This window comes from Gigantopelta aegis, chromosome 9, assembly GCF_016097555.1.
Source record: "Gigantopelta aegis isolate Gae_Host chromosome 9, Gae_host_genome, whole genome shotgun sequence".
Lineage (NCBI taxonomy): Eukaryota > Metazoa > Mollusca > Gastropoda > Neomphalida > Peltospiridae > Gigantopelta > Gigantopelta aegis.
The window spans coordinates 64,065,234-64,082,687 of record NC_054707.1 but is presented as its reverse complement, the minus strand read 5'-3'; the positions used below and the strand labels follow the sequence as shown (position 1 = coordinate 64,082,687).

The 17,454-nt window shown below is 39.3% G+C and overlaps 1 protein-coding gene across 1 annotated transcript; it reads left to right on the top strand.

Moving 5' to 3' along the window:
- The first annotated feature begins 3,567 nt into the window (after positions 1–3,567).
- Positions 3,568–17,232, top strand: LOC121382133. The gene is made up of 5 exons (XM_041511640.1): positions 3,568–3,850; positions 7,169–7,300; positions 11,928–12,056; positions 13,277–13,325; positions 15,334–17,232. Exons 1-5 carry the CDS (start codon positions 3,780–3,782, stop codon positions 15,604–15,606), a joined length of 654 nt encoding a protein of 217 aa, XP_041367574.1. The 5' UTR covers positions 3,568–3,779; the 3' UTR covers positions 15,607–17,232.
- Positions 17,233–17,454: the final 222 nt, after the last annotated feature.

Genomic DNA, 17,454 nt, shown 5'->3' with positions numbered 1-17,454 from the left:
TAACCGCCTGTTACAGAGAGATCTAATAGATATACAGTTAGGAGAGATATTTTGATAATCGTGTTTTATTCAGTTACGGGTATTATAGAATCCCCGTGACACAATGCAATGAATTCTCTTTGGTTAGTAGGCTACCACATCAAAGTTTCACCTTGTCCATCCTGGAGCGGTTTTATGCAGGAAGCCTTTAAAGGTGGAATTTATGATACCAGCAGAGTGGTAGTGCTGCCATTCATCAATCTAGATCCTAACAATCTTACCACTATTGACAGTACCCTCCACTTTGCCCAACACCTGTGTGAAAAATACAGCATATCGATATGCCCAGTGACTTTCGACCAGCCACTGTACATCAAAGCAGCTGGTATTGTTGCAGAATCAAATGACCTTGAAAAAATCTTTGTACGGCTTGGTGGCTTCCATCTGCTAATGTCTTTTATGGGCTCCATTGGAAACATCATGGCAGGGAGTGGTCTTGAAGAACTGTGGGAATCGGTTTATGCCAAGGGTTCGGTGGTACATATGATTAGTGGACATGCCTATTCCCGTGCATTGCGTGCACACTTTCAAACACAAGCAGCACTTGGCCAAATTCTTCTCCAAACACCAAATTGCTTCGATGGAATTGACACAGAACAGTTGAAAACATTGTACGAAGATCTTCTTGTTCAGAATGTGAATCCTGATGTTGTCGTTGAGGAACAGTGTGTCAAGCAAGTGACAGATTTAATTGAAACTCTATGTGATCAAGTTGCTGGAAAGGGCAGGACAGCTAAACTGTGGATCAACTATTTCAAACAGGTGTCCACGATGCGTCTTTTTATACGTGCAGAGAGAACAGGTGACTGGTGGCTTCATCTTTACTCCGTAAAACAGATGCTTCCCTACTTCCATGCTGCTGGGCATCTTGCGTATGCAAAATCAGCTCACCTGTATGTCCAACAAATGCCTGAAAAGGAATACAAGCAGTTCACACATAAGGGATATTTTACCATTCGGCGGTCAGACAAATTCTGGGATGGTGTATTTTCCGACCAAACCATTGAACAGTTTCTAATGAGACAATTGAAAACGAATGGCGGGATGACACGTGGCCATGGAATCACAGATAGCACACTTGCAAGGTGGGTTAATGCTCTTCCACAATGTGTACCCATCTGCAATGCACTGGAAACCTTCACATCAGTTCATTCTGTAACATCTGAACAACACAAAGACCTCCGTCCGGCCAGTCAGTCCAGGGACAAAACTGACCTGGATTGCTTTGTTCAGTGGCTAGAAGCTCACCTTCCATTTGTTACACGTGAATCTGACAGCTTGGTTTCCCTTGCTACTGGAATCGTGGCAGATGAATCTGTTAACTGTGATGATGCTCTTCACGTTGGCCAGTGTTCGATGGCAAAAATGACAGGCAAGACGTATTCTGAGGTGACTCTCAGCAGAAAAGACAAAGTGAAGTCAATTAGTGCTATGAAGAATACTGTCAAGATACGTGGTGAGAATGCAGTTGTCAATCCAGAATTGATGTTCAATAGAATTACATGTATTCTGAACACAAGTACAGAGATGGAAACCTTCCTACAGTACGAACTGGCACCACAGCCCCCATCTCTTTTTCTAGATGGACAAATGAGGAAGACAACAAAGAGTGCGCTGGGAAGAATGCTGAAGTCGCTGATTGATTGTCAAAACACAATTCCTGAGCATGAGGCTACTTACTTCACGCAGTTGTGTGGCCTAAACCAGCAACATATGTAGATGTGTGTGAGGCTTACAAAGCTTACATAATAAAACACTACAATGTAGGTGCCACTGTTGTGTTTGATGGATACGATGGGCCCCCTTCAACCAAATCAGCAGAGCAGAACCGCAGAGCAAAGAACTGTACTTCCGCAAATATTCTAGTTGCATCTAATTTGCCATCCACCACACCTCAGGGTGCATTCCTCGGAAATAACTGTAACAAGACACGCTTTATTCAAACATTGTCCCCTGAACTTAATTCCATTGGAATTGTTGTGAAGCAGGCAGAATCAGATGCTCATACCCTAATTGTGTCAACAGCACTCCAGATGGCAGAATCAGACCATGATCAACCAGTAGTTATTGTTGGGACAGACACTGATCTCTTGGTCATGTTGATAGCACGTGCAACACAATCTATGGATATGTACATGCTGTGCCAGAGTAATCCGATGACTCTCTACAGTGTGGGACAACTTCAGAAGGCACTTGGGAGTACAAGACAGCTCATTTTGTTTATACACGCCATAACAGGATGCGATACTACACCAGCATTGAATGGCCAAGGCAAAGTTAAAGCCTTAAAACTAGCACAGAAAAATGATGAACATTTGTGCTCTCAAATGGATGTATTTGCACTTAATTCCAGCACCCATGAAAATGTAGCCACTGCAGGTGACCAGTTTCTACTGAAACTGTATGGAGCTGAACAGTTTCCTACACTTAACAAATATAGACACGTGGCATATAAGCGTTTAGTGGCTAAAACACCAACAAGCAGCTGCTAAACAACACCCGTACAGAGTGTATCTGCAAGTTCAACAGTGGTTGGGGCATTGCTTTTCTCCCACCGAGTAGGGGTGGAAAACAGAAGGATAAACCCTGGTTGCAATTGCCACTGACCAGCCAGTTGCTCCACAAACATTGTTGAAGCAGGTTAGCTGTGGCTGTCAAACGGGATGTGGAAATGCCTGTGGTTGCCGAAAAGGGGGAATGGTTTGTTCTGATATGTGCTTCCATTGTATGGGAGAGACATGCAGCAACACAGTAACCCGTTCTATGGCTGATGATGACTAATGTGCCTATGGTTTAAAATTGGTCTCCTGTATCTCTGAACCTAACTATGTTAAGTATTTGTATATGTATACTTTAACTTGTTGAAAAATAATTATGACTAAAATCAAATATGTTGTGTTGTTGCATTCTATGCCAGATCATTTATATTTTTTCGACCAAAATGGCGGCCATTTTGAATATCGGTCATATAAAAAAAAGCACATGCAGGAAACTTGGGAACTTTTAATATGTTGTTCCTAACTACATCAGGGTACTATTTTGAAAAAATCAGCTTAGTACTATTTATTTCTGGGTCAAACCCTAATGCTCCTGGACTATATAGAGAGAACCAAACTTTCTTCAAACATTTGACAGCTTTCTTGGGTATTTCGTATCACAATTAACATTTGAAATTAAACCAATCCGAAAATATACATTCTCGTCATTAAATGGCATCAAAATATCTGATTATTACATCTGAAAAAAAACCATGTCCAGCTTTCTTATGTATTTCTTATGACAATTAAAATAAATTAAAAACTATATCAATCTGAAAATACATCTTCACATGTTATAGCATCAAGATGTGCGATTGTCAGATTGTTTTCTGCCCTCTTGAATTTGGTCAGTATATTATAATTATTGTACCTGCAAGGTATTATTTTGTAATAGAACATACATACATATTCCAATCCTATTCTGTGGATTTATTATTATAACAGTACTAAATGACGTCACAAAAGAAATTACATTATTGTCAGTATGTAATTGTTAGTACGTCACGCTAGGCGTGGCTTATGTATTTGTATTCGTAAAACGTGGAAATATTTTTACCTGGCCACGCTACGGGAATTTTGTCATTAATGAATTCTTTATTTAAAAAGTCTAGTATAGACATGGTGATTGCCTTCATGTAAAAAGTCAGCGTCTAATGCGGCCTTCAAACCTTTTTGGAGACGCTTGAACGCTAAAAGGTCAAAATGGCAAGAATATCGTCATACTTCTGTAAGGAGTTGGAATGGGCTTGTGACAAGTGTGAGCGATGTGGAAGGTAAATGTTTTTGTGTTGAGGAATACAATTAAACTTAGAATCTTTATTACCATAGTTTATACCATACCCGCGCCGGCATGTGCCAAAGAGCACAAGCAGACCGACCAGGGTCGGTAGCGGGAGAGGGTTGGTTATATTGCTATTGAATTTGCAAATGTCTTGTAGGATTAAAACCAAATAGAAAATGTTGCGCAATTTCTTGAAGTTAATTTTGACGCATAATTTAGAACGGTTCATCAGAAAATGTAACTAACTGGTTAATTTGACTTAGTTGATCGAAAGGTAGCTTCTTTGATCCGTCTATCAGGCCAGGTCAGGTTATAGGGTTTTACGTGCACATTCAGAACAAGCTGTTGTAGCGCACGCCTGTCATGGGCACAAGAGACAGGAAAGGTGGGGGGGGGGGAGAGGATGGACCGCCTGCACTGGCAGGTGCAAGGGAGCACCAGCAGCTCGACCAAGGTCGGTAGCAGGCGGGGGAGGGTGGTGGTGGTGCTATGGAATTTTGAATGGAGCAATTAATATACTAATACCAAAGAGAAAAGGTGGGCAATTTTGATTGAGGAATTTGGGCGCAAATTTTGAACGGTCGGTCAAAAGGAAAATGGCAGAGCTAATATAGGTTTTGACATTAGTGAATCGAGAGTAGCTCGTTAATTAATCCGTCTATCGTACTTTTCATATTGTGGTCCAGTACAAGCTCAAAAAAGGTATCTATAGCCTCTGTAACCAATAGCATGTCGACCGGTAAATGTGCGCATGCGTGTGTATAAAGTAACATGTCAAACAAGGAACCATAAGCAGTTAACTAAAATATTGTACAGAGCATAAATTCTAGAGGGAGAAGAGTTTGTACGTGTGTGTGTGTGTGTGTGTGTGTGTGTGTGTGTATATGTGTGCATGTGCGTGTGTGTGTGTGTGTGTGTATGTGTATGTGTGTGTTGGTGTGTGTGTTTATGTATGTGTGTGTGTGTGTGTGTGTATGTATGTGTGTGCATGTGTGTGTGTGTGTGTGTGTGTGTGTGTGTTTATTTTTGAGTAGAACTTGAATGTTATCAATTAATGACTAAGTAAAAATATAGAAAAAATAGTTTTTAATTAAAGGTAAAATATTCTACAATTATATATTTAAAAAAAGCGTTTACGCGGTTTTCTAGTTGTCGCCAATAACAGCTAGAAGCACTTATGAAAATAAAAATACAAATACCAGGTATCGTCTTTCTACTTGTATATATAACTATGGCCTTCATGCCGCAGATTTCACAGCTAAGACTGCTCCTTACTAATGACGACAGTGGTTTCCTCTGTCTCACCATCTGAAAAGTTAGTTTGTTCTGTTTAACGACACTACTAGAGCACATTGATTTATTAATCATCAGCTATTGGATGTCAAACATTTGGTAATTCTGAAATATATTCTTACAGAGGAAACTTATATTTCCATTAGTAGCAAGGAATCTTTTATATGTACCATCCCGCAGACATAATAGCACGTACCATGGCCTTTAATATACATGTCGTGGTGCACTGTCTGAAACAAGAAATGGGCCACCGACGGGGATCGATCCTAGACCGACTGCATCAAGCGAGTGCTCTACAACTGAGCTACATCCCGTCCCTCACCATCTGTATTAAGCGTGGAAATAACCATGCAGCCACAGTTTTAATATGTGCTGGGGTGTTGTTAATAATATTTCTTTTAAAAGCGTTGATCTGACGTGTGTATCAAACATGCATATTTTATTCACCCAGTGAAAATTGTTTTAAACTTTTTATCGCTAATCTGTTATGTCGGTCATTGCTCTGCCGTCTGGATTTCAGGATTAAGTACCTGCGCGTAGTCTAAATCACTTTTCTTTATCGGATTCAAATGCAGTGTACGGATTCTGTGGCGCGTGAGCTACCTGGTTACCAGGAATATCCCTTCTGCTAGGTTTCTCTCCATGCGTCTAGAAATGTTCACTTGCCAGGTGACAGGTTCAATCTAGCTGGTACAGATTACAGTGGCAAATCTGCGTAAGAACACATTTAGATATTTTCTTTCAGTTTTGAATTCTTAATACATTAATATTATTTTTGATCAATAAAATATAATATTGATATAATTTTGCTGATGATATACTAAATAAGCTAATTTTCATCATTGTTGTGTGTGTGTGTGTGTGTGTGTGTGTTTGCGTGCGTGTGTGGATGCGTGCGTGCGTGCGTGCGTGGGTGTGTGCGTGAGCATGCTCGCGAGCGTTTGATGTTTGTGTTTTGTTGCTGCTGTTATTGTCTTATGCTGATAATATAAATAATATGGATAATGAAGAAGCTAATTTTTCATCTTTGTTGTGTGTATGCGTGCGTGCGTGCGCGTGTACGCTAGCGATTGATGTTTGTGTTTTGTTGTTATTTTCATACAAAACGGTGTACAACACGTCACTGCATTCTTTTTTTGCATTGTACTACAGCTGTTTCCCACATATGTTTAGTTATAATAAAAACACGAGTGAACACGAGTTTAGATCTAATGAAATGTGCGGCTATTTACAGCTATTTCTAATTAAATGTTCGGCTATTTACATCTACAGCTAATGAAATGTTCGGCTATTTACATATATAGCTAATTAAATGTGTTCGGTTATTTACGTCTATAGCTAATTAAATGTTCGGTTATTTACATCTACATGTATAGCTAATTAAATGTTCGGTTATTTACATCTATAGCTAATTAAATGTTCGGTTATTTACATCTATAGCTAATTAAATGTTCGGTTATTTATATCTATAGCTAATTAAATGTTCGACTATTTACATATATATCTAATGAAATGTTCGATTATTTACATCTATTTCTAATGAAATGTTCGACTATTTACATATATATCTAATGAAATGTTCGGTTATTTACTACTATTTCTAATGAAATGTTCGGTTATTTACTACTATTTCTAATGAAATGTTCGGTTATTTACATCTATTTCTAATGAAATGTTCGGCTATTTACATCTGTAGCTAATGAAATATTCGATTATTTACATCTATTTTTTAATGAAATGTTTTAACATCGATCGGTCCATTGGGCTATTTCTTGTTCCAGGCAGTGCACCACAAGTAGTAAATCAAAGGCCGTGGTATGTACTACCCTGTCTGTGGGATGGTGCATATAAAAGATCACTTGCTGCTAATCGAAAAGAGTAGCCCATGAAGTGGCAACAGCAGTATTCCTCTCTCAATGTCTGTGTGGTCCTTAACCACATGTCTGATGTCATATAAGCGTAAGTAAAATGTGCGTCGTCAAATATAACTTTTCTTTCTTTCTCTCTTGTTTTACAGACTGTGTAAGAAAGGTGAGAACTCTAAGTTCGTTCCTCATCTGTGCACATCTCGCACGTGTAGCTGGAATCCACGTGACACCATGTTGCAAGATGTTGACATTAACCCTTTAACTGGCCAAGTTGCCGACCAGTAAGTGCAGAATTTCTTTTTAATATAGTATTTTGTTTCAGTCTGCGTAAACATTGCCAGTAAATATAATTAACACGTATACGCCACCGTCGCCAATTGCAATAACAATATAAAAGTGGCAAGAAAATAATCAATGTGGCGAAAATCTGCTAACTCACTATAAAGTGTAGTATTTAGTACATCTGTTTCCCTTTCATCCACTTGACAAAGTGCCTTTCAGTAAATGTAGCATACTAGTACAACCGGCGTAATCAGGATTTAATATTGGGGGAGCAACCCCTGGGGGGGGGGGGGGGGGGCAACCCACGCCATATATATATATATATATATATATATTATATATATATATATATATATATATATATGGATGGATGGTTTTATGAAATTTTATAGGTTTTTTTAAAAGGTTTTATTGCGGGGGGGGGGGGGGGGCATGGCCCCGTGCCCTCTCTCTGGCTTCGTCACTGACTAATACGTATTTAGTAAATGTATGTTCTTTTATTTCACGAGACATACTGCCATGTAATATAGTTAGTATTCACCTTCATAGTATGTCCCTTCCTTCATTGGATAAATTGCCAAATAATAAGCGCAATATTTAGTATTTCCATTTTCATGTACTATAAGCATTGTATATTTTATTTAGAAGTATTATAGTAAAATCCTGCACATTTTTTGTATTGAGAATGAGACTAAAGAAAATGCGTCAAGTTATTATTGCGTCGATGTCTTCGCCGCATTTTTCGCATTAATTACTTGCTCGCATTAATTTCATGATTTACAGTATTTAATCTTTTCTTTTCATTGGTTAGACATATTGTCGGCCGATCACTGAGTGTAGTAAATTTAGTGTTTACTTTCATTCAAAAGAAGAATTTTAATTGCCGATTAAATAGATGTACGTTGTGTATTAAGCATAGTATTTTCCTTCATTCACTGGATAGATTGCCGATACACACTCGCGAATTGTCACTCAATGATGAAGGTCGCTAATGTACCTTGCTTAGTAACTGTTAATCCCCACCACCACCACCACCACCACCCTGGGGCTTATGCTGACCAGCTTTGGCCTTTTGTCAAAGTTTCGTGTCAGTTACGTGTCAGTTATAACGGGAGTGTGGCAGATGTCACCCTTGTGTATGGGGACAGCCCACCTACTCGCAAGAACTGGAAATCACGGGGTACCAAAGCCGGTGGCTAAACCACCGGGGGCGGTCCTTTCGAAATTCGCCCACAAGAAGATACCGACTTCAGCAGGGATAGCTTGAGAGGGAGCACTAAAGTCGACAACTCAATCGTCGGGGGCGGTCCCTCCTGCTCCGGCGCCCCTACAGAAGAATTCTTCTTCGTCGGCTAGGGCAGAACCAATCCCCCCTCCCCCAGATGCGAGAAGAAAACATCATTACAGTTGATGATCCGATTCCAGACCCGTTACCTCCGGCAGTTGTTGGGGACAGTTCATGCAATTTGAAATGCCGAAAGATCAGCATTCCAGAAGCGGCCCGGCTGGAAGCGCCTGATGCAACCAGCTGGACTTTCACGTGTCCCAAGTTGCGGCGCACTTGCAGACTCTGCGTGAGAGGATGCTCGGAGGAGAAGTACCTACCCTGCTCGATTTCACCTAAATCGTGGTGCCCGTTACCATTTGGGCTGGGCAGATACTGCTTTACCACCACTTTACTGACAGGCAGGCAATCCTGAATGTGGGAATGGACAACAACTCCAACCATCGTATCATCAAGATCTTCCTACAGGAAGACAGGCCATAACCACGCCGTAGAGCTAACCTTTCCCAGAACCTCGCCTCCAGGTAAGGGCTTAGTCGGACTTTAAATTTCTTGGCCGCAGTTCAAAATTTTGTGTTTATATAAATAGTCCGACGGCCCGTCAAAATTGCTCAAATCATCTTAAAACCTTTTCGACCGAGCATTCAAAATTAATTTTTTGGACTTAATTCTTTTTTGTTCCAGACATGAGTAGAATGTGTCAGGTCTCTTTTGGCTTTAGGTCTTTGACCTAACTTCTAAATATTTATTCCAAATTTCGCCCACCTCAAGCTTACCCCCCCCCCCCCCCACCTCCTTAGTCACTAGCGAGGGGCGGGATTTAGCTCAATCAGTTGAATGCTCGCTTGAGGTGCTTGCGTCGCAGGATCGAACCACCTCGGATCCATTCAGCTGATTTGTTTCTCGTTCCAACCAGTGCACCACAACTGGACAAAGACCGTGGTATGTTTTCCTGTCTGTGGGAAAGTATATAAAAGATCCCTTTCTTCATTAGAAAAAAATGTAACAGGTTTCCTCTGATGACAATACTACGAGTCGGAATTACCAAATGTTTGACATCCAATAGCCGATGATTAATTAATCGATGTGTCCCAGTGGTGTCGTTAAACAAAACAAACTTTAAACTTTAGTCACTGGCTAAGCCTGAGATAGGCGTGCTTGAAACCTTTGTGGAATATAAGCACGAAAAATAAATTCACGTTCACGCTTGTCGATAAATGAGAGTACCGTATTTGACCGGAAATAAGCCCAGGAGGCCAAAACAACTCATTGTGAGCTTAGCATGGGGTGGGCTTATTCCCAGACAAGGGGCCAGTTTTGTTGATTTTTTTTTGAAATAATAATAATTAAAATAAATAACAATACTTAAATGAACTAGGAAGAAAACAAAAAAAATTCAGTAGCACATCTATTAATTAGTGTTCCATTAATTTGTTAATAATAAATAATAATTGTTTATTAATTAAATTGTGGTTTTTTTACTAGTATCTAATTATCAGAAACACACCTTCTATGTTACAATTACTTACCAGTGCTGTTTATTTACATCCAACATTTAATGCTGAGAAGACTTAAAACAACAGCAATTAACAAACTCAATAGTGTATACACACGTTTCTGACACAGGCAGCCAGCTTACACTACAAAGAATTATCAATCTAAGGTCATTGTTCTTAGCCAATCAGAATAAGGTATTTGCTTAATTAGCATTAACTGCGGACCCAGTGTTGTGGTAAAAATAGACATTGGTTTTTAGTTCATACTTGGGCTTGGATACTTAGAGAAATACTGCAGGCATGAAATTGAAAACAATGTTACACACTGTTATTGTTAGACTGCTAAATCTCACTGGTGGTAAAATATTGTGTTACATTTGTGTTTAATTATCTGCAGGAGGTAAATGAACTTTGAGCAAACTTGCAATTTCATGTTATTTATAAGGTGACGAAGTTGGGGGTGGGGTCTTATTCAAAGACATGGGCTTATTTCCGGTCAAATACGGTAGTACATTTAGTATTACCATTTACTGTAAATAATTTTGTTTTGTTTTGAGAACGTCGCTAGGCCAAAAATGAAACCGTTTGTTATTTCTTTATTAACAGGTGTAGTACATTTAGTATTTACCTTTCCTACACTATATATAATAGTTATAGTATATTTAGTATTTACCTTGTATTATAACAGGCATATATGAAGAAATGGCACAATATAATAATTGGTTAATGAACATTAGGCAGGCTTAATATACTTGGATTAAACTATATTTGGAATTTATCTCATGTTGAGGCGCGGGATTTAGTCGGTTGAGTGCTCACTCGAGGTGCTTGCGTCACAGGATGGCACCACCTCGGTGGATCCATTCAACTGATTGGGGTTTTTTTCTCGTTACAACCTGTGCACCACAACTGGTCAAAGGCCGTGGTATGTGCTTTTCTGTCTGTGGGAAAGTACATATAAAAGATCCCTTGCTGCATTAAGAAAAATGTAGCGTTTCTTTCTTTGATAAATTCGTGTCAAAATTACCAAATGTTTGACATCCGATAGCCGATGATTAATTAATCAAACTTCCTGTAGTGGTGTCGTTAAAGAAAACAAACAAACTTATCGTATGTTTGCGACAGTATCTATATTACAATCAAAGAAAGGATATTAGATACGCTTAAGGAATTATGTTACAGTAAAAGAAAAAACGTCTACAGGACATTTGTTAAATTAATTTGTTACAAACGTATTTAAAATTGCAAATAGACACGCGTAAAATATGTAAGATTAGAATGTAGAATCCGAAAGGTATCGAAACCGCAATGCTTTTGACATTAAACACGTCAACAATTACATATTTAACCGGAACATTATTGAAAAGGGGTACTGTCGGATTTCTTCCTGTAGTTTGTGTATTAGTGATTAATATGTGGAAAATGTGTTATCAAAGAGCTCAAAAATGATCGATGTAAAGGTATTTAACGTTAAACATAGGATTGTTGTTGTATTAAAGCGGGAATCTTTGACTATCGTTTAGTAGGCAGATATTGCGAAGAATTTATATAAATAGGTCTCTGACGGTAAAGAGAGTGGTGATAACTGTCCATATGTCCGTCTAGCTCTCTACCGTCAGAGTACTCTGGCTAATAATAATAATAATAATAATAATAATACAATATCAGCAGCAGCAGCAGCAACAACAGCAGTAGCAGCAGCAGCAGCAGCAGCAGTTGTTGTAGTATAATCATTATTAATATTTTTTGTTGTCGTTCTTATTTTATTTATTTATGTATTGTATTTATGTATGTAATGTATTTATGTATGTATTTATGTATTTATGTATTTGTTATTTGTTATAGTTCAGTAAGGTGTCCAGCACACATATGTCCATACCGCCATTACAGTTGGCATGTTGCTGAAATCACGACACCGGCAATTGGAACAGAACCGCCTGCACCCGATATACGAACCTGTGTATGTCAGCCTAAGTAAGTATGAGAGAGGATCCGCTGGCGCGTTCGTGTGTGTGTATGGGTGGTGGTGGTGGTGGTGGTGGTGGTGGTGGGGGGGGGGGGGGGGGGGGGTTGATGTAGTGCGCTCTGGAATGAATCCACTGGTGCCATCGTCTTCCATTATATCTTAGTCATCTAACTTTAGAAGCAAAACCCAGTCTAGGTAACGACCGTAATCGCTCGCCCATCTGAATATACCTGTGGCGGGAAGTAGCCTAGTGATAAAGCGCTCGCCTGATGCGCGGTCTATCTGGGATCGATTCCCGTCGGTGGGCTCATTGCGATATTTCTCGTTTCTGCCAGTGCACCATGACTGGTAAATCAAAGGTCGTGGTATGTGCTACCCTTTCTCTGGGATAGTGCATGTAAAAGATCCCTTGCTACTAATGGAAAAATGTAGCGGGTTTCTTCTGAGAATATATGCATGTATATTAATAAATCAATGTGCTTTAGTGGTATCGTCAAACAAAACAAACTTTAAGTACATTTAGAATGTTAAATTAAAAATGTACAATTTAGAAAATAATTAACTATCTTATTACTGTAAACGACAATACAATTGTTTTTCACGATAGTATGTACAACTTTGAACAAAAAGGTCATACAATCGTGACAAACTATAACAATGTACTACCATATTATGCTACATATACATTGATTTAGTTTAATATTTCTATTTAATAACCATTAAAACCAGGAGCGGGTTGAAAAACTAATTTAGAGAGAACAAGTTTAATACAAATGGAAATAAGTATCCATTCCATAAACGAAACACCAGTCAATAGCATGCAGGATGTTCTGGGGCTTCAGTTGCACTTATGCTAGTGTCAGACTGTCAACTGGCACGACGAAGTTGGCCAACTCGACGGTTGCGTTGTAATTTCCTCAACTGCCGACATAAACGGCCCGACTTACGACGGGTGCGCACAAATTAACAACTAATCGGTTGTAGGAGTTGTATACGACGAGAATCGAGCGCCCAGACTGGCAACGTGACAGTCGTAGAAGTCGTGGGAGCAGAAAGTTTGCCAACTCTGAGCTGGCAGTTGGTAGTCTGAAGTTCTGGGCCTAGCATACCTCATCTTCTCTTCTTTTCTTTTTTTAAACGAGAAATATCAATTTTAAAATGGGGGACTGCCTCCCGATTGGGATCTGCCCTTGTAAATTATTACCAATTCTGTGTTTTTCAATTACAGATCTGACAAGCCTATCAATTTGTCCATTCATCATGACAGCATTTTCGATGTAAGTTTTTCGCTCTAGTAAAACAATATTATAGTAAAATCAGTGTGTATGTTGCAGGTTGCTACAGGTATAATATTATATCACTCTTTGGTTTTCTTTGTGAAAAGAGTTCTGTCAGCTACATGAATGAATCAGATCAAAGTCCACGCATGCGTGTATGTAATCCCAGAATGGGGAGTTGTATAATCCATATTTACAAAATCTTCTTATGTGATTTGTATTACATGGATACATGCGTTTGTGTTATTGCTCTGCTTCAAGTTCAGCCGGCTAAGGTTTCGCTAACGTTTTAAACTATTTGACAGGTTCCTGGCGTGACCATTTACCGCGAAGCGCATAAACCAATCTAGCGAACATTTCTCTGCTCAGACAGGCTGAACTCAACTCTGTCCTCGACTACCTCTCCCCCACCCCCTCCATACAATATACACACTGTAAAGAAAACAGACCCAGACACTTGAAATTCACTGGGCATATTTGTACGTATTTGGTTGTACTTTAAGGGTAGGACGTGGTAAAGCGTTCGCTTGATGCACAATCGGTCTAGGATCGATCACCGTCAGTGGACCCATTGGGCTGTTTCTCATTCCAGCCGGTGATCCACCACTGGTGTAACAAAGGCCGTGGTATGTACTATCCTGTCTGTGGAATGGTGCATATAAAAGATCCCATGCTGCTAAGCGAAAAGAGTAGCCCATGAAGTGGCAACAGCGGGTTTCCTCTCTCAATATATGTGTGGCCCTTAACCATATGTCTGACACCATATAACCGTAAATAAAATGTGTTGAGTGCGTCGTTAAATAAAACATTTCCTTCCTTCCTTGTTTGTACTTTACTTTTTATTATTATTATTGCAGGGTCGTAGAAAAAAATCGGAAAGCATTATAGAAACTTAAAGAAAAGGAATTTTAGACTATTAACTGCTCAGTTGCCCCCCAAAGCAAAAAATGGAAATGGAAAAAGGAAAAATATAGCAGGTGTCCTCTTAGAACATATGTCATGATATTTGATATCCAATAGCCGATAATTAATAAATCAATATACTGTAGTGGTTTAGTTAAACATTACTAAGGGCTTTTAAAATTATGTTTTACGTTGTTTTTTTTGTTTTTTGTTTTTTTAATTTGTTCGAATAAGTGCGGGATGTATCCCAGTGGTAAAGTTTTCGCTTGGTGCCCGGTCGGTGTGCCCATTTTTCGTCCCAACCAGTGAACCACGACTGATATACCAAAGGCCGTGGTATGTGCTATCCTGCCTGTGTGATGGTGCATGGAAAAACTGTAGCGGGTTTCATCTCTAAGACTATATGTCAAAATTACCAAAGGTTTAATAGCCAAAAGCCGATGATTAATAAATCAATGTTCTCTTCTAGTGTCGTTAAACAAAACAAACTTTAAATTTGTTCGAATACGATCCAGCCGCCCTTATTTCATTTCATTTCAACTTATTTTTATACTTGTATCTAATTAATGTTCAAGCAGGACACACACCTCAGCTAGCTGGGCTGTCTGTCCAGGGCAGTGGGTTAGTTGTTAGTTGTTAGTGGTTAGTGAGAGAACAGAGGGTGTAGTGGTCTTAAACCTATCCATTGAGTCGTTAAAACTCGCTCAGGGTGGGAGCCGGTACCGGGCAGCGAACCCTGTACCTACCAGCCTTATGTCCGATGGCTTAACCACGACACCACGGAGGCCTGTTGTCGCCCTTAAACAAGACGATGATCACTGATGTGCTGTTGAAGGAAGGAAATGTTTTATTTAATGACGCACTAAACACATTTTATTTACGGTTATATGGCGTCAGACATATGGTTAAGGATCACACAGATATTGAGAGAGGAAACCCGCTGTCGCCACTTCATGGGATATCTTATATGCACCATCCCACAGACAGGATAACACATACCACGGCCTTTGATATGCCAGTCGTTGTGCACTGGATGGAACGAGAAATAGCCCAATGGGCCCACCGACGGTGATCGATCCCAGACGTTCGTTTTCATTTATTTCAGGACGTTGCAACTACCCGGGCGCCCAACTACTTAGTACACCCAGACTGGCTATCAGAAAAGGTCAACCCACCAAAGATCTGCCCCTTGAAAAGACCCCCTTGGCCCTGGGAGCAGCCGAGACACAGGATGAACCTACAGGAACCGATCACCTACGTGCTCCCAGAAGACGAAAAAAGAAAAGACAAAGAAAAATGCATGCCCTACCATCGCCCCTGCATATATCCACAAGAAACGTGCCATAACCTCAAAAATCAATATCAAATGCATTACTGAACTGTTATCATGGCAGGTCAGGTCAGGTCAGGTCATGCAGAACAAGTTGTTGTAGCACACGCCTGTCATAGGCGCAGGTGTCGACTTTCGCCTGCTCCTCCGTCCAGGACAGGATGGTCTGTTATGAACTTGGTGGTCATTTTAAAAGATCCAGATGGCTAGCTGCAATAGCTAACGTTTGGTCACTAAGGTATTGGTTCTTTTGTCCTGCATGCACCCGAATTTGCCTGTTATGTTAAACACGCGGAACCGTCATGATATTGCACGTTAATGAAAGGTAACTTTTTCAATAAAAGGCTTGGTCTTGTTGTGTTTGTATGTAGCTCACTATATCGAGTATCCTTCGTTTGTGTTAACTGGTTAGAAGGGTGCAGACGCCTTAAGTAATGTGTCAAGGTGTTAATAGTGATATACTTCGTATTTTCACTTGATTTTATTGTATGTGAAGCTCGTTGACAAATATTGTGTTGTATTTATATTTATAAAAGATAGTTTTTTGTTGTATGAAAATCTTATAATAGGGCTTTTTGTTTTAAAAAATATATTCTAAGCCTAAGTTGGTGGATTTATAAATATTGTTTGGTCCTGGATTACCTTGTTGGTTTTAATTTTTGAAACAAATCTTGCATGTTAAATTCGTATTTCTTCAAAACGCAGACGTAGGCTACCATGATATACATGTCTTGATCTCGCATCAACAATAGGTTTATGTATCTGTCCTTAACTAAATTATATCCCAATATACTTTAACCTGTGTTTTTAAAAAACATTATGTGCAGAACTTAAACGAATGAAGAAAAAGGTTGAGTTAGGGTTTGTTTTTGTTTTTTTTTTTGTTTTTTTTGGGGGGGGAGGGGGGGGGGGGTTTCGGGTTTGGGTTTGTTTTTTTTGTGGGGGTTTTTTTTTGGGGGGGGGTTCTATTTAGCTTTATCAGTCGATGTTTAGCAGACTTACGCTTTTTAAAAAAATCCAGAGAAGTTTAAAATCACACTTTTCAAAATGTCGAGTAGAGGTAAGAAGCACTCCTCTAAATAATTGGGGAGGAATCGCACTCTAAACATGACATTGATTTATAACCTATGTAATTTCTTATATTTAATGTCATGTTTTCAAAACACACTAAGAAAAAAATGGTTTTGGCGCAAATGGAGTTATTGGTTTCAGTGTAATGGCGTCATATTGGGCACCCCTCAGATTACATATTCGTGGGTGGAGTGGGGGCAATCACACTCTCGACTCTGAAAAACGAAGGTCTGCTCTAGTCTGTCTGCAGATCCTCTACCACAAGAAGTTTGGAACTCTCTTGTTAACGTAATACCGTGGTAACACCAAATCTGTTGTTCTTTGAAGTCGATTATTATTGCTATTAAACCTTTTGTGAATCATGAACTTAAACAACATTAATTGACGTAAAATGATGCTATATATTATCTTTTTATGTCAATATATATGTATTATTATTATGCAGTATTTAACAATATAAAATATCATGCCAGTTACTTAATTGTCACTGTTAGTTTTAGGCCACTAACGACATGGTATATCAGTAGCATGTCATAATTTTTATAAAGTACTTTTGGTCATATGTTTGTTCTATGTACATTTTTAATAAATGATGTCCATAGATTTGATGTTTGTTGCTTTCGTTTGATACATACATACATGCATACATACATACAAAAATTAAAGAGCATCCTTTTTATGGATGCCTCAGTAGCTCAAAAGGCATCGTGGCAAGTCTGCAAGTTTAGATGATTCGGTGCTATAGGTTCGAGTCCCAGCAACGGCGTGGGATAATTTCTGAGGCCAGAAAGGATTTAATTATCCCCTGCGCTAATATCTATGTAT